The sequence below is a fragment of the Electrona antarctica genome, assembly GCF_951216825.1.
Source record: "Electrona antarctica genome assembly, chromosome: 9".
NCBI classification, from domain to species: domain Eukaryota; kingdom Metazoa; phylum Chordata; class Actinopteri; order Myctophiformes; family Myctophidae; genus Electrona; species Electrona antarctica.
In genome coordinates this window covers 25,330,578-25,354,715 of record NC_136790.1, presented here as the reverse complement: position 1 = coordinate 25,354,715, position 24,138 = coordinate 25,330,578, and the positions used below count along the sequence as shown (strand labels likewise).

The window sequence follows — 24,138 nt, the reverse complement described above, 5'->3', positions numbered from 1 at the left end:
GTTTCAAAGTGCAGTGCCTTTGTCGAGGGAAATGGGGTAGATACTTTTGAAAGCTTAATTAGACAAATTGTTCCTCGACGACTGGAGCAAAATAGATTTTGACGTTAAAGCTTCATGTACAATTGGTACGCTTTATGTCCATTGTCTTTTTCTCTAAGTGTAGAATTAACTTTACTGACATTGTCAAACAGTACTGTATGTCCTGACTCCTACTCGATATCATGGTTAAAATGTCTCAATGGAAGAGTAAGAAGACCACCTCCAACCACTACATGAGACAGTTCTCCACTTTAACATTATCAATATCAGTATTGGCATTGCATTGGTGAATGTGGAGAGAGCATGACTGCTTTGTCTCCTGGGTGTAATAGGAATTACTAGAGAATATATTTTTCAAGAGCACGTTGTCTTGAGAGTTTTCGTTACCATAAATTATTATTAAACTATTATATTTTTCCATTCATTCCATTGTGTACTGACTTCCCTTCTCGTTCAGTTTGTTCCATTCCGGGACTACATTGATCGGTCAGGGAACCAAGTCCTCAGCATGGCACGACTGGTTAAGGACGTCCTGGCCGAAATTCCTGACCAGCTTCTGTCCTTCATGAAGACCCGGGGCATTGAACCCCGACCTGCCCTGTCTGCCACCTCTGACTCCTCAACCACAGCCTCCACAACCACCACTCTGACCTCCAAGGGATGCAACACGCATGCCTAGAATGGAGGGTGGTGGCCGGAGAAGTGATGAGTTAGAGATTGGACCGAGATTAGATTGGCGTGCGTGCGTGCGTGCGTGCGTGCGTGCGTGCGTGCGTGCGTGCGTGCGTGCGTGCGTGCGTGCGTGCGTGCGTGCGTGCGTGCGTGCGTGCGCGCGTGCGCGCGTGCGTGCGCGCGTGCGCGCGTGCGTGCCTGTGTGTGTGACAGTGTTAGGGAGTTGTATTGTACTGGGTAGTGTTGCTTCACTAATAAGCCTGTTTGGGACAGAGGAACACCTCCCTGCAGTGTTTAAGGCTGAGGTCGTCCCAAAGGAATATTCACTGAAAGCATCTTCTTCTAATCATAATGACTCTGGAGCTGGGCTTCTGAACACATTACTGCGTAGCTGTCTGGAGTGTGATTTAACAAGGGGAGCTCTCTGAATGTTGTACTGTTAAAGATGAGCACTTCTCATGTTGCTTTTAAGACAGAAAAAAACTTGAAGGTTTCTTTTTGAACGAGCAACAAGTGGCAATAAGGTATCAGGAGAGTGATGGCGTACTCTGCCTCTTTTCTCCTGCAGCCAATTCATGACATGCATTCCATTTCTGACTTGTTGTGTGCTCTGGGACTGGAAGATGAGTCTGTATAATGCTACAACAATCCAGCCCACTTTGGTTTCCATGACAATGCTCTTATGCATGGTGATTTGAGTTTGTCATGTACAGTACAGTATAATAAACACTTGAGTTGCTGGGCGGCCAGGTTTATAGCAACTTCAAAATGACAACAGGGAAACCCATGCCCTCTCCCCTCTGATAACTTCTCAAGGCATTTTGGAGGCTCGGCATGACAACGATAATGGGGACTTGAAATGAAAGGCAGGCAGAAATGAAATGCTCTCAACAGCCCACTCTGTATACAGTTTTGGACATGAAATGCATTGTACTTTCTTTTTTTCATTACAATGTATACTATATAATATTGTTGTATTAGTTGAAAAATGAAATTCTGATAGATTTTCACATAGTGGTGTGAGGTCTACAGTATGTTTCAAGATGTACAATTATGTCATCAATAATCCCACTTGAACATGAAGTGTAGCCTTGTGAGTGTCACCAGAGAGTATAATATGTGTTTTAAGAAATATATTGCCATGAAATTGGCTTGGGATTGAGCACAGACTGAAATATCCCTGGCTCAGGCAACTCCATTTCCTACAGTCACAGTACAATTTAATGGCATCAGGAACCCCCAGTAAAAGTGGTGAACATAACTGCCTCTCAGTATACTGCCATTCTTTTGAACTCACCTCCCATTTTCTCCTGTTAAAACTCTCACTTTCACAACTCTGGCTCATAAATAAATGCCTAAATAAATGTGTGTCAATAATAGTGGCCAACACGCCTCCATCTCAACATCTCCTGAGCATGTACCTGTTTAGAATGAAAAAGAGCTTGCTACTGCACTCCTCACAAGCTCGACAGAAACTCACTTCAAATGTAGCAAAGTGCTTGCACAGTAAAAGAAAAAACAAACAAAAAACAGTGTTACTTTTTAACTTTAAAACCCACACGTTTACTGTGTGGGTACCGTTGCCCTCATGTTTCTACAATTTTCAAGAGATGCAATCCAGAGAGAGGAAGAGAGGGAGATAGCATAGGCATAAGTTACACTGGGGGGATGGTCCCCTGCCAGTCTACCTGTTTGGAAGGAGTGCTGCTTTCTTTTGCAAAATGTATATAGTTTTCCTCCTCCCATTTTCTGTCTGCCTGGACTCAGAAGCCATCATGTTTATTTGCAGTGCATGTATTGTCTTTAGCCACACTTTCCCCTCTTTATTTTCATATTTTTGTTGAGTCTTTGCAGAATGATTGAAGCATGGTTTGTTGGAGTAGGAACCTCAAATCTGTCAGGTTGGTCTCTCCCTTAATTTCTCTCTCTCTCTCTCTCTCTCTCTCTCTCTCTCTCCCTCTCTCTTTTTGTCTTGCTCTCAACAGTGCAATTGAGCTGCCCTTTGATGGCAATTGCAGGTATACAAAAACTGGCTCTTCCTGTACTAATCCAGTTTTAGTATGCTATAAATGTATTTTAGCAAAACAATGGCTTTGTTACATGGAGTACATAAGGGATATGCCCTGATAGTATCCCATTATTAGCTCTGTTTTGCATGCCAGATACAGTATATAATTGAATCCTATGATAGTAAAGATCATTTTATCATTCTAGTAAAAGATAGACATTGCTGTACATTTAAAACTGTAAAAAAGTAAGTAGGTCTAATTATATTAAAAGAATAGGCACTTGGAACTTAAATTAAACAAAGGTTCAAGGACTATATTGTGAAAGGTCTTCATTATGGTAACAGAAAGGATATGGACTTGTGGCCTTATTTCTGTCATCCCAAAAGTGAGTGTTGGGGAGGATTATATTTTTATATGATTACACAATGCAAGGAAATGTATGTTATTTTGCATGCCATGTTGGCTGATGTCAGTGCTGCCAATGATTGTACATCTTGTACTAAATATAGGCTACTATTATGAAAATGACTTCAACATTCCTAAACATTTTGACTTGTGTACTGTGAAGGGGTGTGTTTTCAAAGAAAACAAGTTGACATATTATCTACTGTTCTTTACGGCGTGTGGGACATATGAAGGAACTGCCATTCCAAAATATATAAAAGACAAGATAGGCCTATGAGTAGTAGGATAGATTTATATTACACAGTGTTAAAGAAATGGTGCATGCATGTGTGTAATGGTTTATACACCAGATCAAGTCATCACACATTGGCTATTTTTGTATGAAGCATGTCAAGCTTTCTATACAGTGTACTGTGTACAGTAGATCTGTTAGCTGACATTTGTCAGTAAATATATCCACTAGGCTACTATTTCCTATTTTGTGAACAGTCTTCTATTCAATTTTGTTCCTCTCCGATACTGTAAAAAAAAAGTGTTATCTTTTGTGTATGTTTGTGTTGGGCAGAACACAATTGTACGTTTATCATTGTTTTTAGATTTTATTTAGGAATTAAATAAAGTTAAATATTGTGGACTCATCTCTATACAATTGAGGATTTATTGAGTTGTTTGGTTGGAAAATGTTGACTTTTCTACGTTGATATATTTTTTGGACAAATAGTGTATTATTTATTTATTATACTTTGAAATGCAAATTTCACATCACATATGCACACACATCCTTGTTTCCAGAGTGATTCGTCCAGTTACAATATAGCAACTTTTGCCTACCGGTAAGTTTAAAATAATGCAATAGAATAGAGGCTGTAATATGTATTGACCTAAAGCGCCACTCGGCGGTTTACAGAAATAAATGCAGCAACGCTACATTGTGAAATCAATGTTCCAGTTTCAGTGAGTCTTCGTCTTGAAACATTAATCAGATGAAAGGAGCGTATTGGTTCTTCCACGGATGTTGCAGTTTAATTTATAAATACGCATTTTAGATTGAGTATTGTATATATGTATGCCAACAAGGTCCGAACATGTAAAAAAAATAAAAATAAATAAAAAACACCCTTCCAAGTTCCCACATCCACTATACATAAATCCAGTCCGTGGTTTTCTGAAGGGAACTGAAGCTGTGGCTTGAAGTAAACTGTGTAGTGGCCTAAAGGGATGGAGCTCCTTCCAAATGTAACGTGTGTATGTAGGGCGGGCCTTTTATGTGCTGCTGCTGCTACAGGGATACCAAGATGGAAATCCAGGGGCTTTCTGATGCCCAAAACATTCACTCTCAACATGGCGCCCCACACGGAACAGGTTCGTCCGCGCTTACAACGACAGGGGCACATTCTCGCATCATTTCTAACGAAAACGAAGCAGACGGACGTTGGGAAAACGACAACAACAACAATAGGCCCAGGACATCTCCGTTTCGCCTGCTGGCAGAAAATGGCAGCCACCGGACTTGTTTGCCGAGCCGCGGCAAAGTCAACGTGCACAGCAACGAAACCCAAAGTGGTGGTGGTGGTGTTGTTGTTGTTGGACATGGATTCCGTAACGTGAGCTCGTTGAAGGAAACGGAGCTGAACAACGTGCAGTTGCCTCCGCAGGAGTTCTTGAGAACCGCGAGCAAATACGGCGTGGAAATCGAGGACGACAACACATTGCAAATGGCGTTCGCTTCTTTCTTCGAAGGGGAAGAAGACGAGGAACGTCCAGCTGCGGGTTTACGGCAGCAGCAGCGTGAGCAAGACGACGGCGGCGCCTCCCTGCAGAGCCACAACAACACGACCGGCGGAGCGGCGGCCCCTCCTGGGAGCGCCGTCAATAACAACACCACCACCACCACCGCTGCCTCGCAGAATAAAAACACCCAGGGATTGTATGTTGTTTTCAACGTCGTTCAAGAGAATGGCACTAGCAGTGGAACGAGCAAAGACCAACTGGATGTATTACCCGGCGACGACGGGCATGCGATGAAAGGTAAGAGCAGGCCGGAGTGTTCTTCTTCCAGAGGTGGCTGGTGTGGTGGTCGTTCAATGGAGGCGGACAACAATAATGTTATGATCCAGTCTAATCATGAAAACCTGAACTGTGTTGTTGAGGACAAGGCCTTGAGGAAACCTGTATCCGACTGTGGCCTATTAAACGACAACTGCGGTGCCGAGGGCGAGGCTGCAGTTCCGTCGAATGCCAAAAATATTTATAACGAGACTGTGGGGAACGTTGTTTTGACAAACGAATATGGAGTGAAGATTTGCGGTCAGATTTGCACTCAACACGATGAAGGAAAGTCATCGCATTCCCACAACAAAGATAGCAGCCGTGCCTTGTTGATGTCGGCAAACGCAGGCACCGTGGAGTCTGTGGACATCGGAGAAGCCATGGACACTAACAACTTCATAGCCGACACGGCGGGGCTCCGCGAGAATGCCAATACGGACATGGCGTCCACCAGTGAAACCTTCTCTGGGACTATCATGATAAATAACCAAAGCATTGTAGTGACCATTGAAAACGGGATATTAACTCTTGCTGCGCCCCCAGAGGGTTATGTCCAGAAAGATGACGACATGATCAGCTTGAAGGAGCATCTAGGTATGAAAGATCACGAGGACATTGTCCTTCTCAACTATGATAGTGGTACCAAGTCCATAGGGAAAATTAGTACCTTGGCAGTGACTAACCAGCATGAAGAGCCCCGGCTCGGGTTATCTATAAGTGACACAGAGTTGGCCTTGGTAGACGATTGTTCGCTTTCAGATCTGGGTACCTCCTTAGACAACTCCCCCATTGTCAAGCAAGAGGCGGGATCCCTGTGTGCCATAATGGAGGGTGACCTGGTTACCCCATGTGTCAAAACCACAGCTGCATGTCGCAAGGACAACTTTAAGTCTGCACATTTAATCCGGTCCAAGAAAGATACCGTGGTTTCCTTTGAGTGCCCTGAGCCAGACTGTTCGTGCACCTTTGACACTCGTCAAAAGTTGAAAGTTCACCTGCTCAACCACGCGGAGGACCCTCGCCCCTACCAGTGCACGGTCGAAGGCTGCGGCTGGGCTTTTGCCACCTGCTACAAGCTGAAGCGCCACCTCCAGTCCCACGACAAGCAACGGCCCCACGCGTGCCAGTTTGAGGGATGCGGTCGGAGCTTCACCACCGTCTACAACCTGAAGGCCCACGGCAAGGTCCACGACCAGGAGAACGCCTTTGTCTGTGAGATCTGCAATGAGCGATTTCGCAGTGTGACGCGACTTAACAATCACCAGAGAATGCACTTTGAGCCCCAGAGGCCGTACAAGTGTGAATTCCCAGGTAAAAAAACACAACAGTACATGCTTGCAGTACATATAGTCATGTGATACACAAACTAGGGCTGAGGGCTGATCATCACTTAAATCTGGGGGTACATTTACGCTACCTGTTACATGTTAATGTGTCTCGGTGTCTGTTCCTGTTGATTTTTCTATGATTGTTCTGTCGACCTCCAGGCTGCGAGAAGACATTCATCACCTTCAGCGCTCTCTTCTCCCACAACCGCATGCACTTCAAGGAGACGGGCCACTTCACCTGCAGTTATCCAGGCTGTGACAAGCTGTACGACAAGGCTTGCCGCCTCAAAATCCACATGAGAAGTCACACAGGTAGGCCATAGTTACAATTTAAGTTGTTGGGCCTAAACTCAGATTAGTGGTATGAAAAATCATAGACAGTTTGTAAGGCGTGACTATCTGAAAGCTTTAAGTAAAAAGAGATTTTGTCCTGATGAAGGTCTAAGGACCAAAATTGTATTTGTTTATATAGTATTTTTTGTAAGTTCCAGACGGTGTGCAGGATCACTTTTTATATTTGGATTATGATATTCTCTGTCTTGAACAACTGACACTATCGGTGTGCATCGCCTTCAGACATGTCTGAAAGCTTTGCCAGTGGAGTTTAAAAGACATCACATTCACTGACTTGCATAACGCAAGTAATTCATTTGATTGGTGTCATGTTTTTCTGCTTGTATTGTGAATTTCGGATTTTTGATTATTGTGAAATTCCAGGCGAGAGGCCGTTTGTCTGTGACTCTGAAGGCTGTGGCTGGACATTCACGAGCATGTCAAAGTTGCTCCGACACAAGCGGTGAGGCTGTCTCTACACAAGATTTGTTGTAACATTTCTAGATTTCACAATTGCCTTTTTTGAGTGTTAAGTGTGATTATGTTGGTGTATAACCAGAGGTCCTTACTGACCATGACCCCCTTCCCCTCATGTATCAGGAAGCACGACGATGACCGTCGCTTCATGTGTCCAGAGGAGGGCTGTGGAAAGTCATTTACCCGGGCAGAGCACCTTAAAGGACACAGTATCACCCACCTGGGCACCAAACCCTTCCAGTGCCATGCAGAAGGTCGGTACATATGCATGAAAAACTAAATCTAGGGGTCAGGAGTCAGGGCCCTCTTAGGCACATTGCACGCACATTTGCACTCGAGGACCACAATGGAAATAAGCTCTCAATCTTTTATGTGTTTTATCCTTTTGATTTTTGTTAACGTCAATCAATTCTGGAATAGTGATGGTACCTCCTTATTTTATTTATAGTTTTTTTATACTTGAAGGGACCATATCAGTGTTGGTACATACTTACTACATATTTACAGATGAAATGTGGCAGGCGGTTGAGAAAACATTTGCCAACGAAACAGTCGAGGCGATAGAAGTAAATCATGCAACATGATTTTAGTTCTGTGCAGCGATCCGGTGGTTGGTGAAGAACATTGCCAATAGGGTCTGTGATATGACTATTATATTGTGAACGGATTGTGATCCATGATCTGCCTTTTCAGACATATTGTTGGTATCTTGCTGCAGTATACTATCAGTTGCAGTTCTATACATTATTGTATACTCCGTAGTACAACGATGTCGCTTGCAAAATAATTGGTAATTGGTCGCATGATGTCTTCCATGTCTTTGCGTTTTCTTTTGTGTGCTATAGGTTGTAATGCTAAGTTCTCAGCACGCAGCAGCCTGTATATCCACTCCAAGAAGCATAAATTGGATGCCAGCTCCCTGCGGACACGGTGCCCTGTGGCAAATTGCTCCAAACACTTCTCCTCACGCAGTAGCCTTAAGAGTCACATGCTCAAACATCACCACCTCAGTGCTGGTTAGTAGTCTCACACACACACACACACACACACACACACACACACACAATGCATAGCCTTGCCTTGCCTTTTTTATATTGCATATAATGTGTGTTTTGTTCCAGATGTTCTCAGCCAGATGGAAACCACACCCTCCCTGACCCCCAGCAGTGAGCTCATTAGCTCCACTCCAACGACTGTTGCTGGCCCAGGCATCACCGGAAGTGATCAGCTGACAAACTTGGACCTCAACTCCCTTTTCTCCAGTGTGCCTGGGGGTCCTGCCCCCACTTCGGGTATTGGAGTGAGAGTACCTGTGGGTGGGACCAGTACAGCAGGCGCCTTTGCAATGGACCTTTCCCTGGTCAACTCGGGGATTCTCACCATTGATCCGTCCTCAGTGGGAACCACACTGAGCACTGGTGCCAGTGCTACTCTGGCCAAAGTCGTGGACCCACTGATTCTAGCTGCCAGCACAGACATAAGCTCCCACCATGGACTAGAGGGGACGGTGGGAGATGTTCTCCCCCCGCAGGGCACCCTCAACCTCGACGATGTGCAAGCGGTAACCCCAGAGGCTCTGGGGACCCTTGCGGCCCTCAGCATGCAAGGCAATATCTCATCCGTTGACCACACACTCGCACACCCTCTTAGCTCATCGAGTGCACTGAGTGTGGAGCCCACAGTCTCCTTGGCTGTGGCCCCTGTCGCCGAGCTGCTGTCTTCAACCTCCAAGGTGGTGGAGGTGGGAAGTCAGGGTGGAACAGGGCCCCTGCTGGGCTGTGTGGAGGTGCTTGGCCCTCAGGATGGAGGGAAGGTCCTCACACAATTTGTCTTCCCTGGTCACAGTAGTAACAGCAGCTTCAGTCCACAGAAAGACCCAGAGCTCAATGCGGTATCACCAAGCAGCTTCCTGGTGAGCCATGTGGGGTATATTGACTGTTTTGAGATTTGTTTTATACTGTGGTTTTGTGTTCCATAGACTTTGTTCTAATTGAATCTGCTGTGTGTTTCATAGGAGAGTGGAGGGTCAGCCAGAACTGACTACAGAGCCATACAACTGGCTAAGAAGAAAAAACAAAGGGGTCCAGCTGCCACTTCAGGTAATGAACACAATCATTCATACAGCACGTGCTTACGAGTTGACAATGGAGAATGTTGTTTTATTGAGTTTTCATTTTGTAAAAACGTTCAGTGGAAATATATATATATATATATATATATATATATATATATATATATATATATATACACACATACATAAATTGGCCTCAATTTAATATAGTTAGGGGGGAGGGAGAGAGGGAGAGAGAATAAAAGGAGGCCGTAATTTATATACTTAATTCAACGCCATTCCCGGTGATTAATAGGGGCCCGGTAATTAATAGAAAGGAGGACTTTATTGGAGGATTTACGGTATGAAATATAATAACTTCTTTCTTTTGTTATCTTCTAAGGGAATTTAGGATTGAGCCAGAGAAAAAATAAAGGTGGGAAGGCCTCAACTGCCTCTGCATCATTGGTTGCCCCTGGTGCTCGATATGGTGACGGTGCCACAGCGGCCAATGGGGGGCTGACTCTGAGGGACCCTGTCACCGGCGCCCAGTATGTTCAGATCCAACTGCTACAGGTGAGATCCTGTGACTTCTGATTTGAACAGGTTCCATCCATCCGACGTGTCCACACGTCATAAGCTATCCAACCGATGGGTTGCAATGATGTGTGTACACGTCCTAGCGCATCTTCAATGATATCAAACGAGAGAAGAATATTCCGAATTTTTTCCTTTTTTAAAAATTTTGAGTGAGACTCCAAGGCCACCATACGCTTCGTTTTTCGTTCATGCACGGTCCGGTCTGTTTACCGCTGCAGAAAGATTGCCTCGTCTCTCCTAATCCAGGGCGCTCTCCGTGGTTTTTATCTGATGGATATACTAAGCTCTTCATTTCTGACTTCTCAACTGCCTCTCGTTCAAAATATGAACGCGATGGATTATTTAGCGATAATATTGAAACGAGAGAAAGGTAAGCAAGCAAAAAAAGATCTCAGATTCTTTTCAGGAACAGATGGGGGGAGGGGGGGGAGGGGGCTTTACAGAGTAAAAGCGGCCATGTCTTCCCGGCACCCCAGAGCTCCTATTTTTACTGTTAAATGGAAGGGAACTGCATCATGGAAGTGTGAACATATGTTTAAAGCCGGAGTAGCTGATTATGAGAACTGGGGTGATTTCCAGATTTCCATGTTTATTTTATAATTATTGAGGTGAAATGTTACATTTTTCATAAGTGAATTACCGTATGTATTTTGTATCGGTGTCTGACATCCGTGCACTTATGCTTGCGTGTTTGGTGGGTTTCATGGCATGAAGAGGCATGAAACCCCTGTGCTTAATAGGAGTACCACTCAAGCAACTAAAACTTGGTTAATCTGCATGTGCACTCAGGATGACCCAGCCAGCGACGGGGAACTGGCCTTCCAGCTGAGCTCGCAACCATCGAGCTCCCACTCTCAGCTTACTGTTGACCTGCCCGTCAACATCTTACAAGTGAGATGATTCCTTGTGTACTATACTAACTAGGATGCTACGAGTAAAATGCAAAACCAATATTATAAAGTAAAATCTTCTTTCCTCATTTGGTAACTTGTATTTAAGAACACCCTCAAACTGAGTCACCCAAGGAATGAATGTTGAATCTATATTAACTCTATATTAACTTAACATTCTATGAGGTACTACCAGTTCCATAAATGCCTGTCTTTGAGTAAAAAAAACGTAACTCTGTTGTCTCACCCAAGGAACCATCGGTCATGGCTGAGGACGACAATGGCTCTGATAACTCTCAGTTCACAGGAAGCACCATCAACCTGCAGGATCTGGAATGAGCACACGGGCCCGTGAGGTCACCAGAGTGACCTCACACATACTCACAAGAGGATGCTGTCCACTCACAGGACATAGGTTAACACCAACCAACATTTGTGAGATATTTTATTCCATAAAAAAAACGAAACATTGATTAATCTTTCAGGATCAGGATTTTTTAATGCTTTTTGGATACATGAGAAATGTAGTGTAGGGACAATAATTGATTCATCCCTTCAGCCAATGCACCTTGAGAAAAGTAGAATCATGAACTGTAGAAGGTATCTTTTCAGAGTATTTGTCTCTTTTAACTCTTGTTTCTATGGTTTATTCCACACATGATGTAACTGCTAACACTCCTATGTAAAATTTGCTTGATGCCTAATTGCACAAGAGGCTCTCATGTCTGTTTTGTCAGTCGGTGTTAACAGCACTGGTGCTTGTTGTATGGTGCCACATTGCCACTCATCCTAACAGTTGGCTGTCTATGCTCTGGTCCATAATGCCTTTATAGACACCTAATGCTGTGTTCATAACTTAAGTTGGGTCAATTGCTTTATTTGTTTATTTTATTTTTTAACATTTTATTAGATTTATTTTTCTATCAATAGCATTTACATGTTGAAAACATGCTTGTTGTTTATATCTGTAATGGGTTTTGTGATTGATTTAATCTGTGTTATTTATTAGCTTTGGGTTTACAGAATGGCAAAGCCAAATGCAGAGATGAAATAAAGGATCGAAGCACAATCATGAATATTTTGTTTAGAGTGGCTCATTTTTAACTTTATCTTTGTCTTTATAACACTTGTATTTAAAGTTAAACCTTGCATGTATTGGTTTATATTATAAACTACTTTACAGTGGGTCAAGGATGAGGCCTTTTCAATAAGTTTAACCACTTTAAACCCCATACGTTGTGAGGAATGGCTCTATACTGGTGACCTTTCTGTTTTCGCTCTACATTAAATATCTCAGCTGAAAATAGCCAATCTCCAAACTTACATGTAAGATCTGTTATTTTCCCCATAATATGGTTTCTGGGGTTTAAGTGATGAATACATTAAAGTATGGTAAATAATACAATTATATGAAAGAAAGTAAAAAATACATTTACATGGCATGCCAATTCATATTGGACTAATCTGTGTAAAATATATCATTTAACATATTGTATGTTAAACAAATGTTTGTGATAGCCCTTTGAAATAGTAATTCACATTTCCTTGTTAGATTGTTCCAGTCTACCTTAATCTTATGCCTTGGTGCCTAGACAATCACAAATCTAAACATTTGATCTTGACTATTACTAATGCAAAATAAATCAATAAATGTGCAATTGCTCAAACGGTCAGAACTTCTTGTGCCATCCATATCACACTTCCTATTAATCTATGGATTTGTGGTTTAAGATTAAATAACATACACCACACTACACACCCCTGCAAGCCAAATTACGTCATGATAACGTCCTCCGGTGACGTTCAGGACTAGGCCAGATCACAGCCCATATGGGGATGATCTTTACGTCATTTCCAGGACGTCTTCACCAGTTTAAATAATATCGCTTAATCTCGGACAGATCAGACTAGTTATGATATGACTTAAATTGATCTGGCCACAATCGGACTCTGATTCATCCAGGGACGTCCGTCTTAGTGGGCAGAATTTATGTTGGTTGAAATCAGGTGATATTCTGGGACAGGTCTGACTAGTCTTGGTTTGACTTGATCTGGCCCCAATCGCGATGTCACCAATTCGTCCAGGTCCTGACCGTGCTTGCTGGGACAGTTATACATTATTTTAGGTGAAGAAGTAGGCCTGGATCTCCTCTTGGTCTGAGATGTCCTTAACATTGTTGAGTTTGACCTTACGGGCAACAGGCTTAGATCTGGGCATCAGCTTTCTTCCACTCTGAAATGAAAAGGTAGAACTTATATATATTTATTTTACTTTATAATGGCGCTCTTTTCCCTTTGTTTTGCAGATGGGTTCCCAGATTGCAATGTTGACTACACTACAGTATATCTTCTAGAGTAAATACTGCTCGATTATTTCCTGTATATGATGACAAATCAGAATTTAGTGTATCTTACAGTATTCTTTATTAATTATGAGAAACGCTTACCTTTTTCTTGACAACCGCTTGAGCTCTCTCCAGAGACTTCTTTAGTCTCTCCTCCTGTTTCTGTTTCTGCTGCTGCTGCTTCTCCTCTCTCTGCCTGCAATAGAAGCAGGAGAAACGGGTTTCAAACTGGATGGTGAGTTTTGGTGACCAACTTTCTACAGGTGCATATTTGTTAAAAATCCTGGCAGTTTTGGAGGAACTAGCTATTATTTAACCTGTGTATTCCAGTATAGAGGACCTAGAAGATCACATGTCTTGGAATCAGTCAACATTCCAGCATTGGCCAGATGGGCATTGGGCACCATTGTATACCTGATCCTCCTCTCCTTCTCCTTGATCTTCTCCACTTTCTCTAGAGTGTCTGCGGGGATGCTCTCGATGTTCTCCAGCAGAGTGGACACACGGTTCTCGATGTGAGCCAGCATCTGCACGGTGCTGAGGTTGGCCTTCTTGTCACCCACGCAGCTGCGGTACACTTCCTCCACTTTGCGGCCAAGTGCATCCAACATGCTGTCCTGATGAAGAGTGGACAATGAACAGAAAATGGACGGAGGGAGTGAGAATCTATCTTTTTTTAATATTTTGAAGAGAGGGACCTTCTAAAATGTATGTGAACTCTGTCCATTTCAAATGGGGACAGAATGCATCGTTACCTGGTCCTCGGTCTTGACTTTGCCAAAGCTGAAGAGGCGGACCTTCAAATCCAGCTCAGCAGCTCTCTTCTTCTCTCTGGCGATAGTCTCGGTCATGGTCTCAATCTGAGATGACAGCTGTGCTGCATCTCGTTCCCTAGGGGAATGAGAAAAACAACAACTGATGAAGATGGACCGAAGAGAAAGAAAGGAGTAGAGCTCTTCTCTTAAGTCCAGTGTTTCCCAACCTGATGAAAAGCTCAACATTTTATTTTATTTCATGTTACAAAAAAACACCATTCAATAATTTCATACTTTCAATAGCAAAGGGAGATCTACAAGCTCACAATGTGACGTATAGTGATCATGTAGATCTGTTGTTTTTGTACAAGTATAGTATAGGGCTTAAGTGGTAAACGTGCAGCATACAAGCCAGCAAATTGAGTTAATCAAAGATGTCTAACTAAAGGCAGACATCGTCTGTTTGAGAACAGCCGATATATATTTTTTTAAATCACTTTATATTTTTGGGAAAACTTTTAACAAAACAAAACTTGTATGGGGTCCCTGCCTGGGACAAAACATTTCCACAGCCTTAAATCAGTGGTTCCCAAAGTGGGGTCCGGGGACCCCCAGGGGTCCTTGAGGGAGTTCCAGGGAGTACCCAGCTAAATGATAGTTTGGAACCAAATGGACCCTCATGGGTCTGTAACTCTGAGAGTGTACAAATGGAACCAAACGGACCCTAACAGGTCCGTTTGGTTTCAAAGTTAAATTAACATAGATTTTGCAATATAAATTGGGGGTCCCAGAGATAGAAATGCCATTAAATGGGGGTCCGTAGACTAATGCGTGTCAAACTGAGGGTCCTTGAAATTAAATGGATTGAGAATCATTGCTAGAGCCGTAAAAATATTCTTTCATGGGGGTCCTTGGCATATCTTTTCTAATGGGGGTCCGCGGGTCTAGTTGAATGTCCTTGACATGAAAAAGTTTGGGAACCACTGCCTTAAATGACCGTTGAGCCCCGGCCTTACATCTTCCTCTTGCTGTTCTCCATTGCGTGCCGTAGCTCCTCCAGTGCCTCCTCTGTCTCCGTGGAGTTTTGAATCAGAGAGAGGTTCTGCTCCTCCAGCTCTGTCAACAGGCCCAGCAGCTGCTGGGGCTCTGAGAAGTACAGCTGTGGCTCGTCCTGCAGAGGGCGTCACATCACCACCACACACACAGCAGGTATAAAGAAACTGTACACACACAAACACTCAACGCTGATACTACCTGTGTGAATTATATGACCAATTCTTGGGGACTGACTGACCTCATATTCTGGGCTGTCGCTGTCCAGTTTTGAAAAGGGGGTACTGAAACGACATTAAAACACAGTTAACGTTTGTAGCTCTATAGTGATCATTACGGTAGGTCTGGAATCATGTCCATTTTTTTCCATGCGTTTTTAAAATGATATATAATAAATTTAGCCTCGCTCAAAAATAGTTAGCCAAATAGTTTTACTTCTTTTTTTTCCTTTAATGACATGCCCAAAAGTAGGGACGTCCTTTTAAGCCATTCGGGGTTCTTTTTGCTATACAGTATACTAGTATAGCAAGTCACGTGGTTAAAAATCTCCAATGAGAAAACCAAGTTCAGTATAATTCCTTACGGTGTGCGGCTGTTGGCTGAGGACTTGGTGCTATGTCCAGAAGATGATCTGCATTCTCTTATTGGTGGCAACTCTCGACCCATGCTGATCACACCTGAGTGTGTATAATGTATATTTGTTTGTGTTGTTATTCTGATCATAATTATGACAAACAATTCTATTGTATGTTACTCATAACAATCCATGTTTATTATCATTTGATGATCCACTTGGCTGTGATGAATTACATAAAGAACATACCACGCTTGTGGCCTGGCTTGATCTCAGCATGGTGATCTTTCTCCTTGTCATGAGCATCTTTGTCAGAGAGCAGGGCCTTAGCAGCAAGGATGGCCCTCTGGGCTTCTTGCCACTCCGTAGGGGACAGCTTGAACAGGAAGTCTTTGTACATGCTGTAGTCCTTCATGATTTCCTCATTCTTGGAGATCTCACTGCATGGTCAGATTTTGATCAATGCAAAAATAATTTAAAGTCCATTCACCCGAGTGTGCTACGTGGCACTTTTCCCCACACGAACTAACATAACTGGTTAATGGTGCCTATATAGCACCATCATGCATGGCATGGTTGCCTCACACTGAAGGGGGAGGCAACAATGCAAGGTGAGCAATCTGTTCACCAGAAGCAGTTACAGTAAGTGTATGGCTTAAGGACATAAGCCAAGAGGAGCTGGGGACTGAACCAGGAACCTTCCGATTCCATTCTGCCTCCTGAGCCACTGCTGCCCAACATGAATGAATGGACATTGTAAAACACTGTACACAAAAATGCAACTAATGAGGTTTTTACTTTTATATTTTCACTTATTAGGCCTATGCAACAATAATACAGGACACACACACTTTGTGACATCACAATGTAGTATGACAACATCTCACACCTTTTAATGGTCACCATTTCAGCTGTCAATCTTTTGATCTCAGCGATCCTCTGCAGTTTGGTTTGGGTCTCCTGCTCAGCACTGTACAAAGGCAAATTCAGCACAACAGATTTTGTACCCAGACAAGTGCTTACGTTTCCCTACACGTTTAGGACAGTCAGCATACACAATATGATAAGAAGCCTCTACCTATTAATGAGATAGTAATTTACATGCTAGGACTACTTTTCACATTATGTTGCAGTTAACATTAGTTTAGGGTTAAGCTTCATAATGTATTTTACCAAATGTATTTTAGGTCAGTGCACACAGAACATATTCTGGTTTTCTGGCAGCTTATAATAACCAACCATCCGCTATTTTACATCCTCAAGAACCTTGATAGACTCTGTTTGACCTGTATATTAGATCATATAAATATCACAGTACCATTATTGTGACATATACTATTTTTTTGTTCTTATTGATCTTGTCAACCAGTTCAAACAAAGTCCCACGTCTGACTGGGCAGATAGCCAATCATAGTTTTGGATAATGGGTTGCACGTGAGCTTGCCAAACAGATTCCAGGTGTGGCTACTAGTGCCACTTTAGACTCCTGGATAACCTCACGTCACCAGGCTTTCCACCACGGAGGAAAGCCTGGTCTGTGTTACTAAATCACTGTGTGATCCAGTATCTAGCTATTGCATAAAACCAAAATGGAAACAACTTGCTTCCCAAATGTCTTACATAGCTCAACAGGAAAGAATGTGGCGCTTATGCATCGGTCCCTGGTTCGAACCCTCCTACCCAGGCTGGGTAGCATTAGCAGCATTAATCAATGTCAAAACAGGACTGATACGGTATTATGTAAGAATCCAGCTTACGTTTTCACGGCCTCCACAGAGTTCTTGTTGTTCTCCTTGAGAAACTCCTCAAACAATAGGGCATCGCGCTCAAGTTGCTGTTCGGCACGTTTCAGCCTCCTTTCTTCTGCCACAGTGGCATCCTCCAGTTTTTTCATCTCTGATCGCTTCACCAACAGCGAGTACTGAAAGGTGGGAGGAAAGCAGAGAAACTGAGGTGAGGACAGTTAGAGTAGGATTAGATGTCATTCTAAGCAGTGGGTGAAGCTAGGGGGTGCAGAGGGTGCAACTGCACTCGGATGGATTTGTATACCAGTCCTGGTTTCCATTCATATAATATTCAGAATATTGTATGAATGAAAAGCAGGATCATAATTTGATCAAAAGAATATATAGAATTTTATATTCTATATTATATTCTTTCACTGATGCCCGACAGAGTGCATTTATTAGCTAAAGATCAACACAGGACAATTGCTTTCATCTACCTGGTCAGTGTAGCCTATTTCATTCATGGATAGATAAGTTGTTCCTTTTATTTTTACACTCAGCATTTATGGCCAAGTGGTTAAACTTGTCAACGTAGATAGATTTTCTGTTAATAAAAAACCCCAATTTACCTCCTTTAAGAAAATAACAAAAGGATTCAGCCATGAAGATTTCGACCAGGCAATACTTTATTGATCCCTGTGGAGAAATTTAGGAGCAGTGCGCAATCACTGAGCAGTGTCCAGAGACCAGTTGAGTTCCAGCTTTAAGGTCAGTACCTCGGTCAAGGTCGCTGGCAGGAGAATGTCTCTAATGTGCACGTATTTTTGGTGCAGGAAGAAACTGTGTAAACATAGCAGGGAGAACATGCAAATTCCACACAGAAAGGCCCCAGTTGGGGTCCATTCCAAGACCTTCTTGCTGTGATTCAACAGTGCTAACCACTGAGCCACCAAACAATGACTGCTGGTGCACAAAATGCATACTTTCTTATCCCGATACATAAGTTATCCAGATACATAATTACATTTAATTTATATACATTGATTTGACATACAGAATTCTGAAGATCTTTGAGACTCTTACTTACCTCCTGCAGAAACTTCTCCCGTTTTTTGGTGATAAAGTCCTGTATGCTCTCTTTCTCTATATTTTCTGAGGAGAATTCTCATCAGAGTTATGTTAGTGTGAGACAGTGAGCAAATACAGTAAGTGGAAACTCAGTAGTAAAATATCAACATAAGTCGCAGTGGACAACCAACCTTGACTAATATAGTTAATAGTTATAATTTCAAATCAAACTTTATTTCTACAGCACATTTCCTGAGCAGGGAAACTCAACCATGGTTGGGAAAAGAACCACGGTTTGGATAAGATGAAGGATGGGGTTGAGATATATGTATCCCAGACAGTATAGATCTACTGTATGACAGATGTTAGGACTCGGAGTAGCATCATGCTAACATAATTATATTGACAAATAATTACAATTTAAGTCTTGGAAGGCTCTTAATATGGCCGTACATATAGTTTGATTATTTGTAGACTACAATGTTGACCTCTGCACCAACGCACCTTGTTTAATCATGGCCATCTTCAAGGCCTGCTTGCCAGGTAAGCTGTGAGGTCGGACGGTCTTTTCCTTCATACGGTCCAATTTGTCCATCTTCTCTCTACATTGGCAATATAATTCAATATTTATCCTTCATTGTCTTTCAATGAAATCATATTGTGATGACAGGAGCATAGCCTGAAGTCGTAATATACAATTTTGTTGTCTACATTAGTACATTTATTTACATACCAATTTAACAAAACACTGAAGTATTCATTTATGACCGGACACAGTTGACATTAGTGGCCATTTTGTAGTTCCCCTCAAATTCCCTCCATTCATTATTCCCATAGAGATTTCCAAAAATGTATCTCAGACATGACATGAAGTCCAGCCCTTACTTCTCTCTCTCCTCTTCGTCCAACTGTTCCATCAGTTCTCTCTGCTTTGTCTTCGTACGTCCAGTGAATGTCTGTCTCTCATGGACAGGCAGAGCCAGGTACTGACGCATCTCCTGGAACACATAGGAGGGAATACTGTAGGCGGCACTCTGTGAACAACTCATGTTCACAGAGGTCTGCCCACAACTGTCATCCAATTGACCATTTTCAATTATATTCAATGCCTGAATATGATATAAGAGCTAAATGGCAGCCATGTGAAGATAATGATAATGACAATGTTTTGGAGTATGACATTTCTCTCACTCTCACACACACAGACACACACACACACACGCACGCACGCACACGCATGCGTGCGTGCACGGTGCACACCTCTTTTTTATTCTCCTTTTCCTTCATCCTGAGCAGAAAAATGCTGTTGTCCTCTGGCACTTTGAAGGGGCTCTGTCTTATCTTCATCATTCTCGAGTCTACACACACACACACACACACACACACACACACACACACACACACACACACACACACACACACACACACACCACACTCACGATGGAATTAAGGAAGAAAGTGCAACAAAAGTCTGTCTGTCTGTCTGTCTGTCTGTCTGTCTGTCTGTCTGTCTGTCTGTCTGTCTGTCTGTCTGTCTGTGTCTCTCTCCGTCTCTGTCTCTCTCTCTCTAACTCCATTGGTTCACCCTACCTGTTTTAGGTGATTCAATAACAAGGCCTGTATTTGAAGCAACCAGGCTACCTGACTGCATCTCGGCTGCATCTGTCAAATAAGAATATAGAGACCATACACATTATTTGCAACCACACTGATCCTTAGTGATATTATCTAGCATGATTTTAAATACCATGGACTCACTGGAAGGTGACGCTGCTGACAATGGTGGCAACATCTCTGTAGGATGGATGGATAGAGTAGTAGACCCATTAAAAGTTAGTGTTGGATGCTAATGAGCTTCTCAAATTTGACCTTTAAGCAAGACTGTAGTAAGATTGCCTAAGGTAATGGCACAGGAGAGCCTGTCATTAATGAAAGCCTGTAGGTGTAGGATGTAAACTGGCATTTTGGAAATAACTAACTAGTAGCTATAGCTATATTGTTTTGCTCAGGAGTACAATTTTAGGCTGCTGTGACATTTATGATGGCCAAAAACAGCAGTAAAGTAAGCTGCTGTTAATTAGTTAATTTCCGAAATTAATGCTATTAAAAATAAATACACCTACCTTGAGTAAAACGTTGCAGAATTAGAGTTGCAGTATTGATATTAGCCTATTGGTCAAACACGTTGTAACTTGTCTCTGTCGTGAGTTTGTGTTCTGTTGTCGTGGTAACGTATGGCTAAACAGTAACACGTTCTTACCAGAGGATGGCGCCAAACTATAGTGTCGTGTTGAAGTAAACATTCAATAGCCTACAGCCCTAAACAATAATGAATGGCATGGCAATCAGCACAAGAAATAACCATCTAAAACCTTTTGTAGAACGTGAAACATATCTTCGACATGTCACTTAATTTCAGTCTGCCACTTGTTGCGCTCTGACCCCACTCCCATCATGTTCATGAAATTTGAAGCCATAGCTACAACAGAGAAGTTACAATCCTAGCCTACAGTAATATAGGTAGCCTACCGAGTAACCATATCATTGTTTATTAGGAAAGTAAAACAATTAAAACACCCTAAAAAGTCACCTATGTCATACTCATAACATTATTTATTTTTGAGAATAATCCAATAATTATATTGTACTAGAGCGGTACAGGGCCCAAATTAACCAATTGATCACACCTGATCACCCCTAGATCTCCATATATGCAGCTGGCCTAGCCTGTTCTGACATCACAATGATGTTCTGACATCTGCATATACTCCACATATGGGCATGCCTGATAAAGAACTCCATATATGGGCATAAAAGGGACACAGACATAATAACTGGGTGGGGCATTCATTTCCAACTTGCATCGTTCCAAGTCCCATCACGGGCACCACTCTAGTTAATATGGATGTAGCCTACCCTATAAAATGTCATTCAGTGTAACGCAAAGTGTAAAATAGAATACAAAATAATGCCCATTTTTCATATCAATGAAAAAACACAGATCAAATCATCTATTAACGGCTAGGTGTGCTGCCTGTCATGCTCATTTCAGCATGGCTGGAGAGCCTATTTCAACCAATTGGTCAGAAGAACTACCTGTAGTAATATAAATATTTCATTCCACTTTTTTCTCCTTTTTTGGGCAACTCACTCCTCTGAGTACCACCAGAGGGGGGCTCAAGTACCACCAGTGGTACTAGTACCAGTGGTTGGGAACCTCTGCAGGTGGAAGGTGCTATACTGTATGTGTTTGTTACAAAAACTCCTGATTTACACTGGGGAAAAAACTACCAGGTAGAGACCGTTCCAAGGCCGCCGGATTTGCGCCCGGGGCGACTGTGTTTTGGTGAGAGCATTTTGGTATTCATTCATTCTACACAACAAGGACACCACAAGAATCGACAATAAATGTGGTCTGAAAATAAACAATTCTTCCAAAGGCCAAAGAACAGCGTTCTGAAGTTGTCTAATATGAATTATGAAACAGCTCCACAGATAATGATGAAGGATTGATTTTCTGGCTCCATAGAAAGGTCCTTTTGATTTTTAGACTCTAGTGAGATATTATATGGTAGCGGTTTGATTTCTGATAGAGTTCTTTATTTTCTGGGTAGTCAATGAGATTTGTACTTGATTTGTCAGTGAAGTGGCTTTTGGACACCAGATGACATGTCTAGGTACTCCATTGTCTATATGATTGGGTGAACTGTTCTGGAGAATCAAACTTCTGAATACTAAAACTGAGTGGTTCTCTCACTTTTATAGTGGGTACACTGGGTACTAATAACTTCACTTCACACACTTTATGTCACATATATGTCCTTCAACTAGGAGCAGATTTTTATATCCTCTCCATCATAACATCATTGGAATTATTTGGCCACACTGTCAGAGATACTTTTTTAAAACTTGATAATGTGTAAATTACTTCATAAATATGTCACATAAAGACTTCTGTATTGTCTCATACTAGTAGTGCACACTGCGCCGCAAAACCCTGAGTATGAATTTGACTGACAGGATTTGGATTTGGTGTTCCAATGGATGCAATTAGTTATTATTTAGTCACAAGCTCTTGTTAAGATTTTTCATTGGTTAAATACCATATATTGAACTTGGATTTTGTGGGTGGACAGGCATCACAAATCTAACACGCGGACGGATTTGATTGGCCAACGACTGTCACAAAAGTTGACAAAACTATAACATCAGGATTTGCTATTGGCTATGAATCTTTGTCTGACATATAGTACTCTGATCAGCGCTAAATCTAGATGGCCTGAACATCTAGTTCATAAAACAGACACAGACAAACCTAGGTACTTTCACTTACATATAAAATAAAATAGAATAGACCTAAACAGCAGGTCTATGTAGAGTAGTTCCTCCTGCTCACAATGTGGTGCATTGCGTTGTGAGTTTGTATTGTAGTTGCAGCATATGAGATCTACAAGCTCATAACACCATGCAACACATAATTGTGAGCTGAAGGAACTGTTCTGCACTCTAGGACAGTGTTTCCCAAACTTTTTCATGTCAAGGACCCCCAAATTGACACTAATTAGCCCGCAGACCCCCTCACATCACTCCAATCCTGGCCTCCCTGCACTGGCTTCCTGTGAATTTCAGGGTCCCGTTTAAGGTACTGGTGCTCACTTTTAGAGCTATGCATGGTCGGGCCCCGGATTATCTGACTGACCTTGTGCCATGTTATGTGCCCAGAAGGGCCCTTAGGTCTGCAGAACAGGGCCTGTTAGACCCACTCTCCACGAAATTAAAAAACAAAGGTGACAAAGCATTTCAGGCTGTAGCGGCCAGACTTTGGAATGCTCTTCCACTAGCCCTGAGACTTGCACCCTCTGGACATTTTTAAAAACAGCCTTAAAACGTTCCTCTTTGAACAAGCATTTGTGAATGGTTCAACCTGAATTTTCTGATTTTTCCTATATTTATTGACTCTTCATGCTTGTATTGTCATTTATCTGAGATGAATTGTACAGCATTTTTTTATCTGCTTTGTTTTTGTATTTTATTGCATGTAAAGCACTTTGTGAGTCCTCTCTGTGAAGGTGCAGGTGCTATATAAATAAAATTTACTTACTTACTTACTTCATTTACAGATGGCTTTGTCAATAGGTCTCCTTGGTGGCTGTCATCTCTCTCTAGAGAGGTGATTCTAACTCTATTTCCACATCCTCCAGCTCCAAATAACAGCCTCTGCTTGTCCTTGGAGACACAGAGACAGAGCAATAGAAGTAGGGCAAAGGCAAGCGCTTAATCCACAATTTACTGATGCTTACTGCATCCATCTCACTCAGACCATCGTACAGTGTAATCTGCAGGCCGAGCAGTCCTGCCGCAGGGACAACTCATGGCTTTGGCAACCATGCAGCTGTTTGATGTGTGGATTACTAGGTCAAGTTGGATCAGACATACATGCTGTTCTGTACGGTCTGTCACCCAACACTATAGTCTGGTAGGCTATTAGCTTCTAGTTACTGTTGTCGTGTGCTCTATATAGGCCCTGGTCAACTCCTTTACTTTATACTTCACTGGAACCATTGAGGGCCCAGAGAGCTGTAAATTAATCATATGAGAATAGAGCAGTGGTTTTCAACCAGTGGTCCTTGAGGGGGTTCCAGGTGGTCCCCAGCTAAATGATGGAGTTGGTAACCAAATGGACTCTTATTAGATCTTCAACTCTTGAGAGTGTAAAATGAAACCAATTTGGTTTAATTTTACGCTCTCAAGTCAGACAATTAGA

The 24,138-nt window shown here is 42.4% G+C and overlaps 3 protein-coding genes across 6 annotated transcripts in view; 2 read left to right on the top strand and 1 right to left on the bottom strand.

Annotated features, from left to right (window-relative positions):
- LOC306929799 (copine-9-like) overlaps nt 1–2,994 on the top strand; it is a 92,319-nt gene extending 89,325 nt beyond the window's left edge. For all 3 annotated transcript variants that reach the window (XM_079510478.1, XM_079510476.1, XM_079510477.1), the window contains one exon: nt 497–2,994. In XM_079510478.1, the coding sequence (XP_079366604.1) occupies nt 497–718 (222 nt within the window). In that variant the 3' untranslated portion in view covers nt 719–2,994. The remainder of the gene's footprint in view (nt 1–496) is intronic.
- A 1,108-nt stretch (nt 2,995–4,102) lies between these two features.
- LOC306929478 (zinc finger protein ZXDC) lies at nt 4,103–11,928 on the top strand. Of its 2 annotated transcripts, none has more exons than XM_079510019.1 (10): nt 4,103–6,485; nt 6,662–6,814; nt 7,220–7,298; nt 7,436–7,566; nt 8,158–8,328; nt 8,434–9,224; nt 9,327–9,411; nt 9,775–9,938; nt 10,752–10,853; nt 11,105–11,928. In XM_079510019.1, exons 1-10 carry the CDS (start codon nt 4,391–4,393, stop codon nt 11,189–11,191), a joined length of 3,858 nt encoding a protein of 1,285 aa, XP_079366145.1. In that variant the 5' UTR covers nt 4,103–4,390; the 3' UTR covers nt 11,192–11,928. The 2 variants fall into 2 exon arrangements, with proteins under 2 accessions (XP_079366145.1, XP_079366144.1); XM_079510018.1 differs by having other exon boundaries at nt 4,104–6,485; nt 9,766–9,938.
- Nucleotides 11,929–12,051: 123 nt separating this feature from the next.
- Nucleotides 12,052–23,569, bottom strand: cfap100 (cilia and flagella associated protein 100). Its single transcript, XM_079510020.1, has 15 exons — nt 23,484–23,569; nt 19,635–19,732; nt 19,260–19,372; nt 18,879–18,976; nt 18,394–18,458; nt 17,337–17,500; nt 16,469–16,549; nt 15,829–16,019; nt 15,589–15,682; nt 15,247–15,289; nt 14,969–15,123; nt 13,953–14,088; nt 13,612–13,814; nt 13,300–13,393; nt 12,052–13,085 (listed from the first exon to the last, which is right to left on the bottom strand). The coding sequence occupies exons 2-15, from the start codon at nt 19,722–19,724 to the stop codon at nt 12,975–12,977; spliced, it is 1,638 nt and encodes a 545-aa protein (XP_079366146.1). The 5' UTR covers nt 19,725–19,732; nt 23,484–23,569; the 3' UTR covers nt 12,052–12,974.
- Nucleotides 23,570–24,138: the final 569 nt, after the last annotated feature.